The 20,142-nt window shown below is 45.1% G+C and overlaps 1 protein-coding gene across 1 annotated transcript in view; it reads right to left on the bottom strand.

Moving 5' to 3' along the window:
• Positions 1 to 19,487, bottom strand: part of LOC118833391 — a gene marked incomplete at its 3' end in the record, with an annotated part of 44,127 nt that extends 24,640 nt beyond the window's left edge. Inside the window, exons 1-2 of the mRNA XM_036740747.1 lie at positions 19,439 to 19,487; positions 1,390 to 3,159 (exon numbers count right to left, since the gene is read on the bottom strand). Of these exons, the coding sequence (XP_036596642.1) occupies positions 1,390 to 3,102 (1,713 nt within the window). The remainder of the gene's footprint in view (positions 1 to 1,389; positions 3,160 to 19,438) is intronic.
• Positions 19,488 to 20,142: the final 655 nt, after the last annotated feature.

The raw sequence follows: 20,142 nt of genomic DNA, 5'->3' as shown, positions 1-20,142 counted from the left end.
GAGCATTCCTACTCCTCGACTGTAGAACTTCTGGGGTGCTTTCCGGCTCAGAGATTCTGAGTTTGTTATGCTTACTTTATAGTAATCACTTGCATCCACAGCCATCAACTCACCCACTCCAAGCTTCACAGTTGACTCCTTGTCCAATTCATAAAGGAATACCACAGTCTTAGGAAGGAATAATTGCATCCCTTGCTCCATCATATCCTCACATAAAGAATCTTACACTAGCTGGCCACATTCAGACCTCCCCAAACACATCAGAGTAGCAGAATGCCCTAGTGTTTCCCTTCCTGCTCTCCAAACCCAACCCATACATAAAGGCCGAAGCCTCTAGTCCCACATGTTCCAGGATGCCTTCTCTTCTTCAGCAGTCACTTTCTTTCCTCTCTAATACCTCCTACCATTCATTGGACACATCTTTGTCTATTTTCTCCTACTGTTCTTTAATCATTCCATTTGTGAGCATCCTGAGGGAGACTGTGTCTTCTTCCTCATTGCCATGGTACCAAGACCACTGATGACCAGGGTCTCTGGTAGCCCACAAATCAGGAATGCCCAAGGGGTCAGAATGTTCTTGGTGCTGATCTTGGGATGGTCACTGTCACCCAAGCCTTTGGCGAACGTTGCACCAAGACTCCAGAGCAGATCAGGGACAAATGCACCAGGCTGTCATAGACAGGGACAGACAGACATCATGAAGGTGGACACAGACAGACACATGGGGAAAGCTACCCAGATAACCATGCTCCACAGACTGGCCCTTCTCCCTGCTTTCTTCTGAATCACCCAGTTCTACCACCATGGTCTAATTGGCTTCTCCGTGCTCTTCACTGTTGCCTTCCTGGCCCCTGCCCAATATACCTGCCAACTCCTGGACTGAAAAGACATTTGATTTCTCTCCCTCACAGTATAGCCTAACATGAAGCTGGGCAGAGAGCAGGCACAGAGCCAGTTTTAACTGGTCTTACTGGATTTCCAAGAGGAGGAAAAACTCATCATTTTAGGTTGGTTTAGGGGCATCCCTGCCAAGATGTAGGGGAAAAAATAGACAAAATCCAGACGGTCCTTTGAGGCCTAAAGTATTAGAGAATGGACAGAATTTGGAGAGGTCAAGCAGAATGGGGGGAGGGTTATAGGAGGTTTTAACATTGAAGGTAATGCTGAGGTTTCAAAAGCTTTGCATGGTCAGAGTCATAGAAGGATTGAGCATTAGTGCTAGACAAGGTTTAGAATACAGCACGTGGGAAGCCAGAGTTGGAACAAATGGTAGAAAATAACATAAAGGTGAGCCCTGGAAGGGATCTAGGAGAGGCCCTTAAAATATAAAGCATGGAATAAAGGACTGGACACAGCCTTAGACGTGGTGGTCAAAGTCAGCCATCCTACCTTCCTATTGTTTATTTCCGCGAGGGACACAATGGTGCACAGGCTCATCTGGAATGGGCGACACTTGGGGCTGCATTTTGAATGTCCCGTCTCATCCAAGAGCTCAAAAGAGTCTTGTTCTTCAGTCTGACAGAGGCCATTCTTGTCCCTCTCCTCCTTCTCTTTGAAATCAGTATGTCCCTTATCACAGGCCACTTCATTCACAGCCTGCTTTGACCCAATAGTCTCATTCAGTTCAGAGGACTCTTTGAGAGTTTCCTTCTCTTCTAGGAAGCTGTCCATAGTTTCTGGCTTTTCATGGAAGTCTTGAGAAGAAGGCTGAGGCTCTGAGAGCTCCTGGGTATATAGCTGGGCTGGAGGGTCTGATGAAATCTGACCATCACCTTGAAAGGTTGAGAGAGAGGGGGTAGAGACATCAGGCTGGGAACAAGCAGCTTGGCTCAAACCTTGGGTCTCACTATTCAGTCCCAAAGAACAAGTAACATGAACAGATTCTGTGTCCAGATCCTGCTGTCCATTATCTCTCCATGTAGAATTATGCAGGCTAGAGTGACCCCAAATCCCTGAATCAGGAGACTGAAGCGATAGCCTCATCAAGAAGGTAGTATTCTCTGGGACCTCCTGTAGCTGCAGTTGGGTTCCCTGAGATGAAGATTTGGGTTCTTCCTGAAAGGGGGTTCTGGAAGACCCTCGCCACTTCCTGGCTGCTTCTGCCATGTTGGTGAAAAATTTGAAGACACCCCCAAAGTGTGTGGCCTTGTTACTACTGCTTCCCTTTCTCGGTTGGCTAAGACTTTCTTCGGGGCCTGCCTCAAAGTCCAAATACAGAGTTGAATTCGCTGTTGCACTCTCCACGTCCTGGAAATTGCCTTCTGGGTCTGACTCAGTGGCCTTAGAGTTGTCTTTGCTTGCCAATGAGATCCCTTTCAAGTAGCTCCAGACATCAGAGGTCCTCCTGCGACGGTTATCCTGGGGGAGGGTCTGGCATCTCTTCCGACAGTCCCGGCCAGCCCTCAAGGAGTGGGATGGAACATTCAGATCTTCATTTTTTGTGTCCTCCAGCTCTCGAGGACAGATCTCTTCCTGGTCTTCATTTGTCTGCAACTCAGCATCCCGGAGGCCCTTCCCATCACTGGCTTCTGTCTCAGGACCTGGGGCACTCAACTCCACGTCTTCAAAACAGGCCTCCAGGTCCTCTGTGTGCCCAGCATAGGAGTGACGAAATGGCTTCTGGTTATCTGACAGCCTTTTGACTCTGTAAAGGTCCTTCTGCCAAAGGCCATCTTCTTGGTCAGTGGGGCAGTCATGGATAGACTGGGCCTTGAAGGTCCTCTGAGTGGCACCCTTAGACAAACTGGAAGATGATCGGAGCCTCTTAATGGATTTCATTCGGTCCATGAAGGTGATTTTTGGTTTGTTCTCTGATGTCTTCACGGGGTCTCCAAGGACAATCATGGACTGGGGCCTCTTCCCCTGGCCCAGAGGCCCTTTCTTCCGGCTAACAAAATTCCAAATCCTGTTGACTTTTGTGTTCTTCTTCAGCCAGCTTGTTTCTTCTTTTGAACTGCCTGCTGTAGCAGAGAGCTCCGGATCACTGAGCTCCATCGCACCAGCCACTTCGATCTCTGCACTGGCTTGGCTCAAGATCACGCCTGCAAAGCCATTGGGTGCGTGCTCAGACTGGGCACTAGGGCAGCCATCGAGGGGCTCCATGGTAACCAGAGAATGGGCAAGGGAGGTGTCCTAGAGTCATGGACTGCCAGGTGTTTCCTTTGGAAGGAAAAGAAAAGGGGGAACATACATTAGAGAGAGCAGCAAGTGCAGATGCATAGGACTCACGTGTGTGAAATATAAACAATGTCCTGAGCTCCCAGAATCCTCCCAAGATATTAGTATCTTGCCAGTGAAGTGCAAATAGCAACACTAGCAGATCATCTCGCTATCATGTTAGAAGTTTTTAAAAAATAACATTAGCTGACACTTTCTCTAGCCTGTCACATTTGCCAAGCACTTTACAAGTGCTATCTGATTTGGTCCTTCCAACAACTCTATTATAAGCCCCATTTTTCAGATGAGGAAACTGAAGCAGGTTAAGTGACTTGCCCAGGGTCACACAGCTGGTAGGTGTCTGAAGCCAGCTTTGAGCTCAGGTCTTCCTGACTCCAGGCCCAGCATTCTATCAACTAGATCAGGAGTTCTCAAAGTTTTGGGTCTCAGTACTCCTTCATACTATTAAAAATTACTGAGGACTCCCCAACAAGTTTTTGTTTATGTGGGTCATATCTATTGATATTTCTCATATTTGAAACAAATCCCTTTAAAGGGTCTTGGGGATCCCCAGGAGAACACAGACCATGCTTTAAGAACCACTAAATGGGATCACCTAGCCGCATCTCAAACACAGCACCTTCCTTGCAATAATCCTGGAGGTAGGTAGTACAAGCCTGAATATCTTCATTTTACAAATAAGGAAGATGAGTCATAGAGATGTTAAATCCCCAGTCACACAGCTGGTGTCAGAAACCATGTGGAAACATGAATCCCCAAGACTCCCAGACCACTGCTCATTCAGTCTCCCCCACTGCCTGTCTCTAAAAGAGTTCAGCAAACCCCAGTCTAAAGTCTGCCTGGGTCATGGGGCTTAGAGGTGGAAGAGAACTGAGAACTCCTGATTTTACAGTTGAGGAAACTGAGGCCCCAAGGTTAAGCAAATTGCTCAAAGTTCCGCAAAGATTAACAGGGCCAGAATTCAAGCCTGGAGGCTTCTGACTATAAACCCAATCTTCTCTCCAATGAGGCCCAAGATCAGTCATCTACTAACTGTATCACCATAGGTAAGTGACGGTCCCTCTGAGCTTCAGTGCTCCCAGCAGGAAAATGGGAACAATAACCCTTAGCCAGTGAACCTCACTGGGTTATTATGAAGACTAAATGAGTTCATAGATGTGGTCTGGCTTGGAAAGGTGAGGTGGTTGTTATTATTGGCATTGTCATCCAGCAAAGCATGGATAATTAAAACTTTACTAATGAAGACATTTACTTTGGAGGAGGCTGGGCTAAAAATCAGCTTTCAAAAATGCAAATAGTCCTCTATGCCCAAAGGGCTATAAAAATGTTCATCCCCTTTGACCCAGCAATACCACTTCTAGGGTTGTATCCCAAAAAATCACATAAGTGGGAAAAGGACCCATATGTACAAAAATATTTACAGTGGCTCTTTTTGCTGTAGCTAAGAATTGGAAATCAAAGGGATGCCCATCAATTGGGGAATGGCTGAACAAGCTTTGGTATATGAAGGTGATGGAGTGCTATAAGAAATGGGGATGATACGGACTTCATAACAACCTGGAAAAACCTACATGACATAATGCTGAGTAAGCAGAGCAGAGCCAGGAAAACATTATACACAACCACAGATATATGGATTCCGTGAGGACCAACCCTGATAGACTTTGCTCTTGTCAGCAACACAAGGTGCAGGGACAACTCTAAGGGACTCATGATGGAGAATGCTATCTACATCCAGAGAAAGAACTGTGAAGTATGAATGCAGATTGAGGCACACTTCATGCTCGCCTTTTCTCCCCCCTTTTTTTGTCTCTTTTGTTTTTGTGGGGTTTTTTTTTTGGTTCTGTTTCTTCTTTCTCATGATTCATTCCGTTGGTCATGGTTCTTCTCCACAACTTGACTACTGTGTAAATTAATTCAATGCGAAGTTATATGTGGAAGTTATATGGGATTCCACGCCATCTTGGAGGGGGGAGGGGGGAGGAGGATATGGAACTCAAAATTGTGTGGAGCCGGGTATTGTAAACTAAAAATAAAAAAATAATTTAAAAAAATTAAAAAATCAAGTTAACCAAAAAAAAATGCAAATAGTCCTGAGAGGGAAAGACTGGATGTTATCAGTCACTGACACCTCAATAGCAATCAATTATACCCTCCTACAAGGCGCCAGGCCTAGGGCTAGGCCCTGGGTTGCAAAAAGCCAAAAGTGAATGTTCTCAGAGTCATTCAGACCCTTAATAGAAGTTGGGAGAGTGGAGAAGAAGGCTTCTCAGGCGAATCAGAGAAGAGTCTCCGCTCCTACAAGACTCTGTGGGGAAAGCTCACACCCAGGGAACTAGGTGTCCATTTGAAGAAAGCTTTCAATATAGCACCCTCCCTCAGGGCCTCCCCCCACACAGCAGGCCTCCAGAAGAGGCTCCCAGGACCCCTACAGGGAAACCCTTCCTGATTTCACATTTCTGGAGGGAGTTACATTCATTCCATAACCTGCTTCAGGAACTGATGCTTAGAAAAGTACCTTCAAATGTAAAGCACTGCATGGCAGAGACAGGAAGGACCTTAGAATACAGAGTGCTGGAGTGGGTCGGCAGTAATTTTAAGAGTATAAAGGAGTGCTGAGACCCAAAACTTTGAGAACTCCTGATCTAGTTGATAGAATGCCGGGCCTGGAGTCAGGAAGACCTGAGCTCAAACCTGGCTTAGACACCTACCAGCTGTGTGACCCTGGGCAAGTCACTTAACCTGCCTCAGTTTCTTCATCTGAAAATTGTGGCTTATAATAGCATCTACCTCCCAGACCATGGAGTATGGAGGGACTTAGGACAGAGTTTGTCAAAGCTGGGGGTGGGTGGTGGGGTGGGGAAGACACTTTAGAATACAGAATGTCAGGAGGATAATGTTTGTTTTAAGGGCCCTTCCAGTCTCCATTCTAAGGCCAATAAGGTCATTCCTTTTAGGATGAGCTGAGTTCTGCATGCCACAGGAAAATCTCAAAGGCCTTGGGGGAACAGTAACCCACAGGGAGCCTTGTCCTTGTTCTGACTTGGGCCCAGATGGGGAGTGAAGGGCAAAACTTGGGCTGGGGATGCAGGGGGACGGGGAGGGGAATGGGAAGGGGTGGAATCACACCCAGAGAACAAAGAGAAGTCTGCAGCAGAAGGGAGAACCAGGCCCTAGTGACTGACCCAGAACACTGGGGTAGCCAGCTTTTGCAGCCCCAGACAGAAGGGAGGGACACAAAAGAAGACGATGAGGCCCACACTGGAGTTCCTCTTGAAAAGAAGGGAAAGAGGAAACAGATGTTTCAACCTAGAGAACCAGGAGAATTGTTTTTTGGTTTTTTTTTCTGCAGGATAATTGTTCCTCTGAGGTATACTGTCACCCCAGGGGACTGAACAAATAAACAAGGAGCCGTTTGGACTGTGTCTCTGCATGGTTTGGGTGCTGGCTGCCATTTGAGAGAGAGGAGGAGACAGAAGCAGAAGAAGGCCTTGTGTGGCTGTTGAGAGCCAGGGAGCGGTCTGAAAAGCAAAGCCTTTCAGAGCTGTTAGGGACTTTCAGGGAACATCTTCGCTTACCCTGTGCCACATTTAAGAGATGAGGAAACCATCCCAGAGAAGTATTAGGGGAGGTAGGGAAAAAATCCACCCTCCTGCTCACTTCAGAGATGAGGAAACCGAGTCTCAGAGATAATATAAAGCAGAAATGACCAAAACTATTTGAGGCTGGCTAAAAGACAGAAAAGTAGGTAACTGGAACAGAAGCGAACAGCACAACCAAGAAGCAAACAAACATAGCCCAGTGTTCAAAGAACCCAAGAACACTGAAAATTGGCTGAGATGCCAAAAGGCAGAAAGAATCAATGTTGGCAGGTCTGTGGGCAAACAGGCTCACTACTATACTGGCATTGGGGGAATTCTGAATCACTCCAACCACTCTAAAAAGAATACCTTCAAAGAGTTCTGTTCAAAAAGTGAATGAGTAAATTGTATCATGTTCTTTGTCCCAGACATCCCACTAAAGACCTAAAGGGGAGGGAGGTCCTGGGAAATCTCAAAAGAAATGCTGAAAGGTATCAAAGAAAAGAAAGACTATTGGAGGCAGGGCCTCAGGAGTTATACCCAAATAGGCAGAGCTGGGGCAGGCAAAGAGAACTGCAATACTGGCCACTGACAAGCCAGAGGACTAAATCATTTCCCTTGAGTGCTTAGTAAGTCTCAGTTTCCTCCTCCATAAAAAAGGGATCACGAGACTTGCCCTTCCTAACCCAACTGGGTTATGACAAAGAGAAAGCACTTTGGAAACTCTGGAGCCCTAGAGAAATGTGCCTTCTTATTGTCACACAACTCCATTCAAGAAACGGGAATTAAGCACCTGATTTGTGCTCGGCTCAGATTTGGGGATACAATGATGATAACTCAATTTTTGCCCTCCAGAAGATTAGGGAGGGTGTGAAGACACAGGCACAAAACCCAGCAGGCAGAAAAGAGAATGGAGTGGGTTCCAGAATAAAGGGAGGCATTCTCCCCCTCCCCCCACCTCCACCTACCCCCCAGCTCAGAAGGGTTTCAGAGGGAAGTTTGAGGTCCCAGTGGCCCCTTTTTGTGATGCCATCAGTCAACCAGACTGACAGGGAGCCTGATCCCATGGGACTATGGGAGTTGCTTGAGGAAGCCCTTGAGTAATCTGCATGGGTGGCCCTGAATGCTATACACATGTGGCTCAACCCTGGACAGCATGTCTTTCAGCCTACCTCAAGCCCAGACAGACTGTCTTATCCTATCTCTATTGTTCTTACTCATACTTTGAAAGCCTGAATCCTTCCCTACCCTGAGCCCCACTCCCTTATCCCCTCCCCGCTCCACCCCTGATGGCCTCTGCCCTCAGTCCTGCTTGCTCCAGCAGCTGCATTTCCTCTGATGCCTGGAATAGCTCTCAGACAAAGACAAGGAGCCTGGCTGTCCTTCTGGCTCATATCCTTTTGTCCAAAAGGGGCCACCAAAGGCCTCCCCCATCAGCAGGCAGAAGTCTCAGGAGCATACAACACTCCTAAGTATAAAGGTATCAACATCACAGCTAGACAACCAAATGGCAGGCCTGAGAAGGGACTTAGAACACAGATGCTCAAAGCTGAGGGAACCTTAGAACCCGGAATATCAGAGCTAGGAGGGCCCTTCGAGATCACCTAGTCCAACTCCTACATTTTACAGAAGAGGAAACAGGCCCAGAGGGGAGAGTGACTGGCCCAAGCTCGCATGGAGACTCAGTGGCACAGCCAAGACTGGAACCAGCTGTCCTAACGCTCAGTCTCAGGCACTTGCCATTACACCAAGTTTCTGCTGCTCAGCTGGGTGGGCAGTCTGAAAGCAAATATAAAATCATCCAACAAGATGAGACTTGGCAAGAGTCTTGGCTCTGGAATCAGAAGGGATGTTTGTTACCTCTGACCTGCAGCAAGCCATTTCCCTTCTCTGGGACTCAGTTAAATTATCTATAAAATGAAGGGCTTGGACCAGATGGCCTCTGAGCAATAAATTCCCATCTTGTGGATATATAGGAGCCTAGGTCTAAAGGTAAAAGGGCCCTCAGAGGCAACCTAATCCAACTCCCTCATTTGTCAGTGGTTTCCTCCACTGTAGTCTCATCCTGGAACTTGCCTCAGTGCCTGAGGCCTCCTCACACTGGAACACCTATATTCCCTAAGATCTTCCCATCCTGGACCATCCCTCATCCATCTCCCATTAGTGAGTTCCTTTTGGAGCTTCTATTTTGGGGAGAGGTCCCTGGTGGCCAACGTTCATTCCCCCTCCCAGCTGTGCTTCTGATTTCATGAAGCAGAAGCACACAGGTGTAGACCCTCTCTGCCCTTTTTGGCAGCTACCTTTTATGTTCTGTCTCCCCTCCCTCTTTGGATGGTGAGCTCCCATGTCTCCAGAGCTTAGCACAGTGCCTGGTACACAACAAGCACTTAGTAAATGTGTGAAGCCCCGCAGATCCCTTCCAGCTTGAGATCTAGGATCCTCTGACCAAATTAATTCTTGAACTGGGTTCAAATCCTTTCTCTGCCACAAACTTTCTGTGTGACCTTAGACAAGTCACTTCCTTTCTATAGGCCTCAGTTTCCTTTTCTAGAAAATGTTTGGAGGGTTGTGGTAAGACTAGATGAACTCTAAGGCCCCTCCCAACTTTTGCTGCCTGATTACATTTAGGATGTGGAAATGGTTTTCTGCATAAGCAATTGATTTCCTTCTCAGATCTCATCAGACTAAGGCAGGCTGGGTATCATAGAAGGCACTATTTTAGCAACTCTGAAATGCCATAACGTGAGGGCATCTGGGTACAGGGTAATGGACTTGGACTCAGTCAAGAGAAACCTGAGTTTAAATCCTGTCTCTGACATGTAATGGCTGTGTAATCATAGGCAAACCACATACCCTTTCTGAGCTTTGATTTCTTCAGCTGTGAAATGGATAGAATACCACCTGCATTTCTGCCTTACAAGTTTGTTGTGAGGATCAGTTGAGAGCGTATTAAGTAAAGTGCTTTGTAAGCCCTGAAGTTGTATAGCAATTTTTCTTTGGAAGGGACCTGTGATGTCATTGGTACAATGGAACTCCCAGCAAGGCAATGCCCTGTCCAGTACATACCAAGCTGAGAGAGCTGCCCAGCGTGTCTGAGGCAGGCCTTGAACTTGGGTCTTCCCGAGTCCCAAGTCAGCTCCCAATCTATTCTGCGACACTGCTTCTCTGAATCAGAAACATCTGCTTTTCTTATGTTTTAGGGTCCCTTCTAGCCCAGACATTCCACGTTCCAAGGTCCTAACCAGTCCAGATATACTATATCCCAAGGTCCTAAGCAGCCCAGTCATTCCATGTCCCAAGGTCCCTTCCAATACCACCATCTGATGTTCTGGGCCCTGAGAGTCCATCCCACCATAACAGTTTGTGAAATCTACAAACCCACTGGGGTGACCTTGAAGAACTGTAGCCAACCCTGACTCCGGCCCACTCTCAGGGCCCCTCCCCCAACTGTTTTTCCCAGCAATAAATAATGGCCCAAGATCCATTTCCCAGATGGGGGCTGAGGCTAACCGAAGCTACAGCTTCAATATCTCCTGGCTTGTGTCTCATTGTTCCCTTTCTCTCAGTTCTGAAACTGCCTGTGAAACAATGATCTAAAATTGGGCATCCTTTTACGTGCCAGAAAATTTAGAGCTGAGGACCCTGGGGCCGGATACCCGGCTGATTGTTTAGGATTTCCTGAATTTTTCTAAAGTCAAAGGGGCCTGAACGTGTGGGGGGGTGGGGGCGGTGTGATACTAACAGGTGGGAAGGCTTGTAGTTATCCATGAAGACATCCAGGAGATATCTCTCTTGCGCTCTCTCCCTCTCTCTCTCTCTCTCTCTCTCTCTCTCCCTCCCTCCTTCCTCCTCTCTGTATCTCTCTCTGTCTCTGTCTCTCTCTGTCTCTCCCTCCTCTCTGTTTCTCTCTCTGTCTCTGTCTCTCTCTCTGCTACACGTCACAAGGCCACCAGGAATTCCCATCCTCTTCCCATTCCCAATTTTTTCACCTGCTAATACCTGACATTTCGCTGTTGGAGATTCATACCTATGGATTAAACATGAATATAGGAACTTTGGATTTAGAGCTTAGAACAGGGGCAGTTTTGGATTCAGTCAAAAGGCTGCACTTGAGGATCTAGAGCGCCACATGTGGCCTCGAGGCCATAGGTTCCCCACCCCTGGCTTAGAAGGACCATCAAGCAGAACTGGAACGGACCTCAGAACCCAGAATGTGACAAGGGAGAGGGACTTTGGAGAACACTAACTCCAGTCTTCCTCCTAAGGAGGACAGAGATTCTGGCCTCCAGAGAGGCCAAGTGACCTAGCTGAGGCCACAAAGCCAGTTCAATCTCTTCATTTTACAGATGGGGAAGTGGGGGCCCAAGCTGAAGAAATGACTCTTCATTAATGCCTTGGCTTTTCTCCTGATACCTTTGATGTCATGACCTTCTTTCTAAAGATTCCAAAGTCTATCACATGTTCATTTTCTATCTAATCTTTTATTATATGAAAAAGTGTGGCTCATGATGTCAAAAATCTCCTTCTCCCTAGGCCGGCAGCCACATGAGGATGCCCAGGTTATGCACCCAGGACGCTGAGGAATTTCTAAAGGTTTCTTTTAACTTTCTGAATTGTTTGGGGGTGGGGTCATTCCCCAATTTTTAAATCCACTCCTTCAGGTAAGAAAATGCAGCTCTTTCCCTTCTTAGCAGAGGTAGGGACTATGGGTGTAGAACATTGGATATACCGTCAGACTCAGTTGATGCATTGATGTTTTTTTTCCCCTTTTAATTCTTTGTTACAAAGGATGCCTAGTAGGAAAAGAAGTGGGGGAGGGGTATATTTGGACTAGAAACAAATAACAATAGGAAGAGCCAACATTTATATAGCACCTTCAGGTTTGCAAACTGCTTCACATATGTGAAGATGATGAAAAACAGTCCCTCCCAGCCCAGCCATTCTGGGTTCTAAGGACCCTCCCAGCTCTGACATGGTATGATTTCATTTCAAAGGATTGCTCTTCTCCCCCACCAATCCGAATGCATGTCTTCTTCAATCTTCTTAACATCAAACCTCCTAACTGTAACATAAACACCGGCCCCCTAAACTTTCTGGTCAAAATTCTTCCATTTAGCTGGTGCCAACTTGGTCCAGCCCTGGGAGATCAGTGTGGAAATTCCCTCCACCAGACACAGAACCACAACTCATTTGAGACTGAGCATGACAGAGCAGCGGCAGCAGGTCTGAGGAGAGGCTCCAGCTCACCCAGCTGGCCAGTCACGGGCACAACCTGAGGCCAGGCTTCCTAGACTCCAAGGCCAGCCCTCCAGCAGCTGCACCACGCTGACTCTCCCGACTTCATCCCTCCTTACCTCCCTTTGCTAGCATCAGTCTCAGTTCCTGAAACCTTCACAGCTACCCCCATACCGCTTTCATTCCCAGTCTCTGCAGGGAACAGAAAGAAGCCTTCAATTCCTGCAAGGTTTGGCACAGCTCAACAGCCTCCTCCTGGCTCTCCAGTCCATGGAGCCCTGGGATTCCCTTTACAAGCTGGTCTGCAGGCCTGCTTGCTCATTTTATCTATAGGATTATAGGTTTTAGAAGTGGATAGGGCCCCTGAGAGCACCTAGGGCCTTAATAAATGATCTCTCTCTTCCCTTCTTTCTCCTTTATCTTTCTCTCTCCCTTCTCTCAGATCGCTTCTCTTCTCTTCTCTCTCCCCCTCTCTTCTCTCTCTCCGTTATCTTTCTCTCTCTTTTTCCTCTTTCTTCTCTCTCCTTTATCTTTCTCCTCTCTCTCCCTCCCTCCCATCTCTCTCTCCTTTCTCTCTCTTCTCTCTCCTTTTTCTCTCTTTCTTCTCTCTCTCTTTCTCTCTCTCCTTTCCCTCTCTCTCTTCTCCCCTCTTCTTCTCCATTTCTACCTACCTAGTTCGACTCTCTAATTTTACTAAAGAAAAAACCTGCCCAATGTCACACATATAGTAAGCATCAGAGACAGACTGTGAACCCAGGTCCTGTGGCTCCAAAGCCACTCCACCTTGACCCTCAAGGGGCTGGAGGTACCTCAAAGCCAGACTTGGGAATCAAGAACACGGGGCTCAAGCTGAAGCTCAGCCACATATTCTCCATGTGACTCAGAAGACCTGGGCGCAAACTCCACCTTTGCTGCCTCTTGTTTGTGTGACCTTGGCCAAATCACTTCATCTCTGTGGGGGGAGGGGGAGACCTCAGTTTCCTCATTTGTAAAGTCAGGGGCTTGGACTAGACGGCCTCTGAAGTCCCTTGTCCTCTCTGGACCTCTGCTTCCTCTTCTTTTAAATGTGGAGGGGAGGAGATGGACTCAGTTATCTCTAAGGTCCCTTCTAGGAAGGAGATTCTGTAGTTCTGTTCAGAAAAGTTCATAGGTTACCAGATGATAGAACCAGAACCTTAGAGATCACCTGGTCAGATTCTCTCATTTTACAAAGGGGGAAACTGAGGTCTGGAGAGGAGTAGCATCTTCCCCATGGTCATACAACTAGGCAGAGACAGAGCCAAGAGTTGAAAACACATCTTCCTACTCCAAGTCTGGTGTGCTATCCCCTTTGTTGTTCAGTTGTTTTCAGTCATCTTCCTGACCCCATTTGAGGTTTTCTTAGCAGAGAGACTGGAGTGGTTTGCCATTTCCTTCCCCAGCTCATTTTACATGATGAGGAAACTGAGGCAGACAGGGTGAAGTGATTTGCCCAGAGTCACACAGCTAGTAAGTGTCTGTGGCTAGATTTGAACTCAGGAAGTTGAGTCTTCCTGACTCCAGGACAGGCACTCTATGTACTGCAGCGCCACCTAGCCGCCCAGTGTGCTAGCCTTAAGTATAACTGACAGGTCTCAAACCCATCAGTGAGTTAGGGGGATGTCTACCCCAAGCATGTGAAGACCTCCCCTGGGGGAATGGGCAGATAAGAACAATTTGTTCCAATGGCCATGAAGGTGATGGAAGCAGGTACTGTGGAGTGCTTAGAGTTTGGTTATATGTGGAAGACTCCAAGGTCATCTACTGCATCCCAGGCCATCACCAGTCATCCTGACTTTTGTCCTGCCACTGGACTTCAATGATTCAGGAAGAGAGCATGTGGTTGATGATTTTGTGCAAAGCTGCTTCACTTAAATCCAATTCATGCACAAGTCAAAACGTCACCTGTAATGTCATTGGTCTTCCTCGAAAACAAAGGATGAACAACAAAGAGAACTCTGTCACCTTGCCTCTGTCCTTGACACTTGCTGCATCAGCCTCTGTGACTCCCTGGTCCTGGCGTACAGAGGCAGAGCCACTCTGGCACCAAGAAAGAGCAATCTGATAGAAAGAGGTGCCAAGAAAGAACATAGAAGTCCTTAAGCGGGTCTCAGTTTCCTCATCGTCAAGTGAGGACAAAGCTTAAGCCCTCTATTCTTGACGGGGCTCTTTCAAGGCTCAGTTGAAATGATGAAGATGAAATGCTGTGTAATCATTTTGTTCTGTCCAAAAGTCAGCTGTCATTACTTTAGAAAAGAATCTCGCCTGCTAACCTGGGCAGGCTGGGAGGCAAGAAATCACTCACATTTTTCTAGCATTGTAAGGTCTAAAAATTGCTTTCCTCCCAAAAACCCTGGGAAGGAGGTCATGCAAGCCTTATTATCTCCATCTGACAGCTAAGTAGTGCCAGCACCCCAATTCAGACTCACATCTGCTCAAGGTCGAAAGCTCCAGGGATGACATTTGGATTTCTGGACCACTGCTTGAAAGAAGAGAATGGCAGAACAGAGATGGAGAACACCTAACAATGAGCAGTAAGAATGTTTTTTTGCCAGAACTGGAAATGACAAAGTGGATGCCCATCGATTGGGGAGCCATTAAACAAACTTTGTGATCCATGAATAGAATATAACTGGGCTGTAAGAAATGGTGACTGAGGGGCAGCTAGGTGGCACAGTGAATAGAGAACCAGCCCTGGAGTCAGGAAGACCTGAGTTCAAATCTGGCCTCAGACACTTGACATACTAGTTGTGTGACCTTGGGCAAGTCACTTAACCCTAATTGCCCTGCCTTCCCCCCTCCAAAAAAAAATAGAAGAGATGGTGACTGTGAGGAATAAAGAGAAGCATGGGAAGACTTACATGAATTGATACAAAGTAAAGTGAGCAGACCCAGGAAAATGCTATACTACAAAGACTAACAATGCAAATGGAAAGAACAACCATCCTAAAACAATAAAAAATAAATATTGTAAAATTACACAGAACAAGCTAGGTCCCAAAGAAGAGATATGAGAAAACACATACTCCCCACTCCTGTGCAGAGATGGGAGAGCCATGGGTATGTTATGTTGCATAGCTTTTCAGATTTTCCCTATGTATTGACTGGTTCTACTGATTTCCTCTTCAAAAAAAAACTCTGGGAGCTACAATAAGGATTACACAAGACCTAACAGCTACTACGTTGAAGGACCATAGGTCTTGGAATACTGTATTCCATAGATTAAAAGGATAACTTACCCAGCAAAGTTAAGTATAATCCTGAGTGGGAAAAAAAAATGGCCATTTAACAAACTCAAAGACTTGCAGGTTTGGGTGACAAAAATAGCAGAACTTAAGGGAAAATTCAACATACAACATCCAGAAGAAATATAATGTAAACATTAAAGACCAGTAATAAGGGACTCAATAAGGTCAAATTGTTTACTTTGTATATGTGAACATATTAGCAGTACTCTTATGATTATCATCATTATTTGGGTAGTTTGAAAGAAAGGCTTGGGCTGAGCTGAGTACAATGGGGTGATTCTAAAAAAAATAAAACTGTGTGGGGAGAGATAAAAAGAAATAATTATACAAATGAGGCATAAAAAAAGAACTGATACAGAAGAAGTTAGTAGGGGGGAGAGCAGGTAGTGCTGGAACCTTACTCTCATCAGGAATGGGTTAAAGAGAGAACAATACATGTATATCTAGAAGGGTATAAAAGTCTTCCAAATTCAGAAAGAAACAAGAGGGCAAGGGGATAAGGTGGGGGGAGAGGATAAGGGAGGGACTCCTAGAGGGGTGGGTAGGTTAAGGAATGGGAGAACAAAGTAGTGGGTAAAGCAGAGGAGTGAGGAGGAGTAGGATAAATAGAGTGAGAAGGATAGCGAGGAAAAATAGGATGGAGGAAAATACACAATTGTAGCTAATCGTAGCTTAGAAAGTGAATGGGAAAAATTTACCCATAAAGTAGAAATGGATAGCAGATTAAAAATTGGAATTCAACAATATGTTGTTTTCAGGAAGTATTATAAAAAATGAGAGATACACACAAAGATAAAATAAAGGGCAGGAGAAGAATTTAGCATGTAAAAAAAAGCAGGGGTAGTAATCATGATCTCAGACAAAGTTAAAGCTAAAATAGATTGAATCAAAAGAGAAAAATAGGGAAACTACACTATGTGTCAAGAATTTTATTAAATATTGTTTTAGACCCTTTAAAATACATAGACAGTATAAAATACCTGAATGTATACCTGCCAAAACACACACAGGAATTATATGAGCACAAACATAAAACACGTTTTATACAAATGAAGTCAGATCTAAATAATTGAAGTAGTATTCATTGTTCATGGGTAGGTAAAGCCAATATAATTTTTAAAATTTCAGTTTTACCTAACTAATCTATTTATTCTATGCCATCCCAATTCAATTACTAAATTATTTTACTGAGATAGAAAAAATAATAACAAAGTTCATTCGGAAGAACAAAAGGTCGGGAACTTCAAAGAAACCAGGGAAAAAAGATGTAAAGGAAGTAGATTCAGCAGTATCAGACTTTAAACTACAGGGTTGTTGAAGTGTAAAAAAGGATAATTTTAATTATTTTAAATTAAAATTTTCTTATATAAATAAAACCTATATAGCCAAGAATAGAAAGAATGTGGAAAATTGGGGAAAAAACCTTTCATAGACAATCTCTCAGATAGGATATGACTGTGTTGGAATATTGCTGTGGTATAGGAAGTGATGATCTAGCTGATTTAGAAAAACATGGAAACACTTGGACTTACGAAGGAAGATGCTCTCCACCTTCAGAGAAACAGATGACAGGTGGCAGTAAACATAGCATGGTCTCACATATGTGTGTATGAGCGTATATGTGTGTGTTTATGTATATGTATATATCCATGCTTAATTGTAGCCTTCTTTAGGGTGGTAGGGGGGAGGAAAGGGGAAAACAAATAAAAAGTGCATGGCAGAAAACGAAAGAAAACCTAGAAGGAAGCAAAGAAAAGTTGGATAGCTTTGAAAACAACACGTAGTGTTTATTATACAGGTTTTCTTGAAATGGAAATTTGTTTTATATTGAATCCTCTCTTATGGTCTGCTGTGTACATGGCAATGTTTTTCCCCCCTTTTCTCACTTTGTATTTAAGCTTAAAATAAAAATCATTACCAAACCCCCCCCCCCCCCAAAAAAAAAAACAACAAACCCTCTGTTAAAGGGGATGGCTCTCTGGGAGAAAGTGAGGGAGGGATACAGGAGAAATTTAGGCAATGTAAAACCCAAATAGAGCAATATTTACAATAAAGATTTATTCTTAAAAATAAAAGTATTTGTCTGGTATCTTGCAAATCTAATAAAAGGCCTTTAAAGTGAAAGGGAAAAAAGGTAGGAAAAAAAGGGAAATCTGCCTATGTTTATACACCAAGTTAGAAACTACAGGAAGTAGCTACTGTGTAAAAAAGGAGATGAGCAGCAGGGACCCAAAAGGTCACAGAAGCTAAAATTTAAGAGAGAGGAGCCAGTACACAAAGGTCCATAACACGAATAAAAAGCAACTGAATTAGGAGCCCTAATGCCAGGAGGCAGAGTCACTCTTGTGGGTATCTCTGAGACTTGCTGGGAAGAAATTCATGCCTGAAATAAGGCTGTGAATGTGCAACCTTATCCAAAATGACCTGAATATGCAAAAGGGGGAAGGGCAATACTATACTCTGGCTTTCATTGATTGGCCAACAAGAAGTCCCAGCCCAAGCTCTACCTAGTCCTGGTTTGGGCTTCTACAGCTCAGTATGTAATGTATGTATGTAATGAATGTAAATCGTAGCTGTTTCTTTTTTGGCCAGAAACCCTGAGGGTCTTCCCCTCCCAGTGGTCCTGATCTATATCTTGCCACTGGGCCCAGATGGCTCTGGAGGAGAAAGTGAGGTTGGTGACCTTGCACAGCACTTCCTCACTTAAAATAATCCACTTGCAAGTCATGACATCACCTTCCTGATGCCATGGTCCTCTTTGAGAACAAAGGACAATCAACAACAACATATTAAGAAGAAATAGGTAAGAAAATCCAGATTCCAATGAAGGAAGCATGATAGGGAGAATTTGAGTGAACATCAGTGGAAATAGAAACAATATTGTCATCAGAATATACTACAGACTACCTGGTCAGAAAGAGGAAATAGATACAGACTTCGTAAAACAGATCATAAGCCTGGCAAAGAGGAATAATATGGGAGTGAGTGATGGGAGACTTCAATTATCCAGATATCTATCTGCTGGAACTCTACAGCTGTCAAAAGTAGAGTAGCAAATGAGAGAGCATGATTGGTGGGAAAGAGGATGGCATTTAGAGTCAGAGTCTGGCTTACCACTTATGTGACTTTGGGCAAATCCCTTCCCTCCCTAGGCCTCAGTGTCCTCTTATGTGAAATAAGGAGACCGGATTGATGGCCTCTAGGATCCCCCTCAGCTCTAGATCTAGGATATCCTGACTCGAAGGCCAGTGCTCATTTTGCTAAGTCCCCGATGCTTCTACACCAAGTTTCTACGTATGTCCTTGGGCAAGAAATTCAGCCTCTTTGGATCTGCTTTCTCCAAGCAGTAAACTGGATAAGTTAGTATCTACCCTGCTGTACCTGCCAGGGAGTCTATGACGACTACATAAGATCCTATCTATGAAAGTTTGGGGATCTTTGGAAGAACGGACCTATAGAAATTGAAGGCCCCCTTATTATTTTTATTTACCATCATTACAAAGGAATTTGCCTAAGGTCACAATGTGAGTCAGCACCGGGGCTGAATTAAAAACCTAGGAAGAAAGAGCCACGTCAGGGGGCTCTGTATTAGAGCTGGGATGGGGATGGAGGATTTGTAGCTATCCCAGATTCAATCCTAAGGTCAATATAGTACAGGAGGAGGCAGGGCAGGTAAGGTGTAGGAATGGGCTGTCCCTAAATCGTAATGAAAGGAATCAGTGACACAAGTATAGGTCCATAGACTGAGAAATCCCCCAAATGTGCACTGGTTTCTTAGAACAGAGAGTGTCAGAGGTGGGAGAGACACAGGACAGAGGACTGAAGGGATGACTGATTGTTCCATGGTTTGGACTTCCCTCAAAGGTAAACTGAGCTTGGGACACCCTAACATACCAGTGACCTTCTCTCTCCCATAGGGTCCTACACAGACCTACCTGTGGTTTGGATTATGGAAGGGGAACACACTCTGGGTTGCTGGACAGATAATCCATGCCCCGCCCACCCTTCTCAGTGGACCAACACCATTCCAAATAACTCATGCCTAAAATATCTTCATTATATTTTCCCCCGCTTCCTAACTTGCCCATTTCTGTTAAAGGGATCCCCATTCTTCTAGTCACCCAGACTCACAACCCAGGAATCAATCTAGAATAACACAATAAGCATTCATATAAGCACCTACTATATGCCAGGAATCGATGGAGACACAAAGGCAGAATCAAGATGGTCCCCGGTTCTCCAACAGCTTACAGTCTATTGGCAGAAACAAAACACACAAGTATAAGTAAATACAAGGGGTTTTGTTTGTTTGTTTGTTTTTATGTTAATTTGGGAGTGGGGAGGCTCTAGCAGTAGGGAGGATGAAGAAAGGCTTTAGCCAATAGGGCTGAGCTTTTAAGGAAGCTTGCAATTACAGTCAGGTCACCCAGTGTAAATGACAAGTTCCCCTGAAGCAGTCCCATTATTTGAATTGACACTGCACATTACAATTGAGCTGTAACCAATGACCATATTTAATAATATATAATTAAATGTAATTGCATTATAACTTCAGAGTATGAATTCCACTATGTGCATGTGATCACATCGGGTGTTCACACTAATCAGGACCAACCTCTATAGGCAGATGGAAGGAGGGAAAGCATTTGAGAAAGGAGGGCAGAGAGAGAGCAAGCTCAAAGATACGGTAATTCAGGCTCCTCACCCCTCCTGACGGAGAGGCGATGGATTGGACATTTCACGCCTCCTGATGCAAAGGTGATAGAGTCCAGGGGCAGAATGCGATACACATTTCTGGATGTGGCCAACAACATGGGAATCTATTTTTGCTTGACTCTGCATATTTGCTGAAAGGGTTGTGTTTTTCTTTATTCGTTGGTGTG

Source organism: Trichosurus vulpecula, unplaced genomic scaffold (genome assembly GCF_011100635.1).
Source record: "Trichosurus vulpecula isolate mTriVul1 unplaced genomic scaffold, mTriVul1.pri scaffold_85_arrow_ctg1, whole genome shotgun sequence".
In the NCBI taxonomy this organism is placed as follows: Eukaryota; Metazoa; Chordata; class Mammalia; order Diprotodontia; family Phalangeridae; genus Trichosurus; species Trichosurus vulpecula.
Note: the sequence above shows the minus strand (reverse complement) of the source record. Positions and strands in the feature narration are given on the sequence as shown.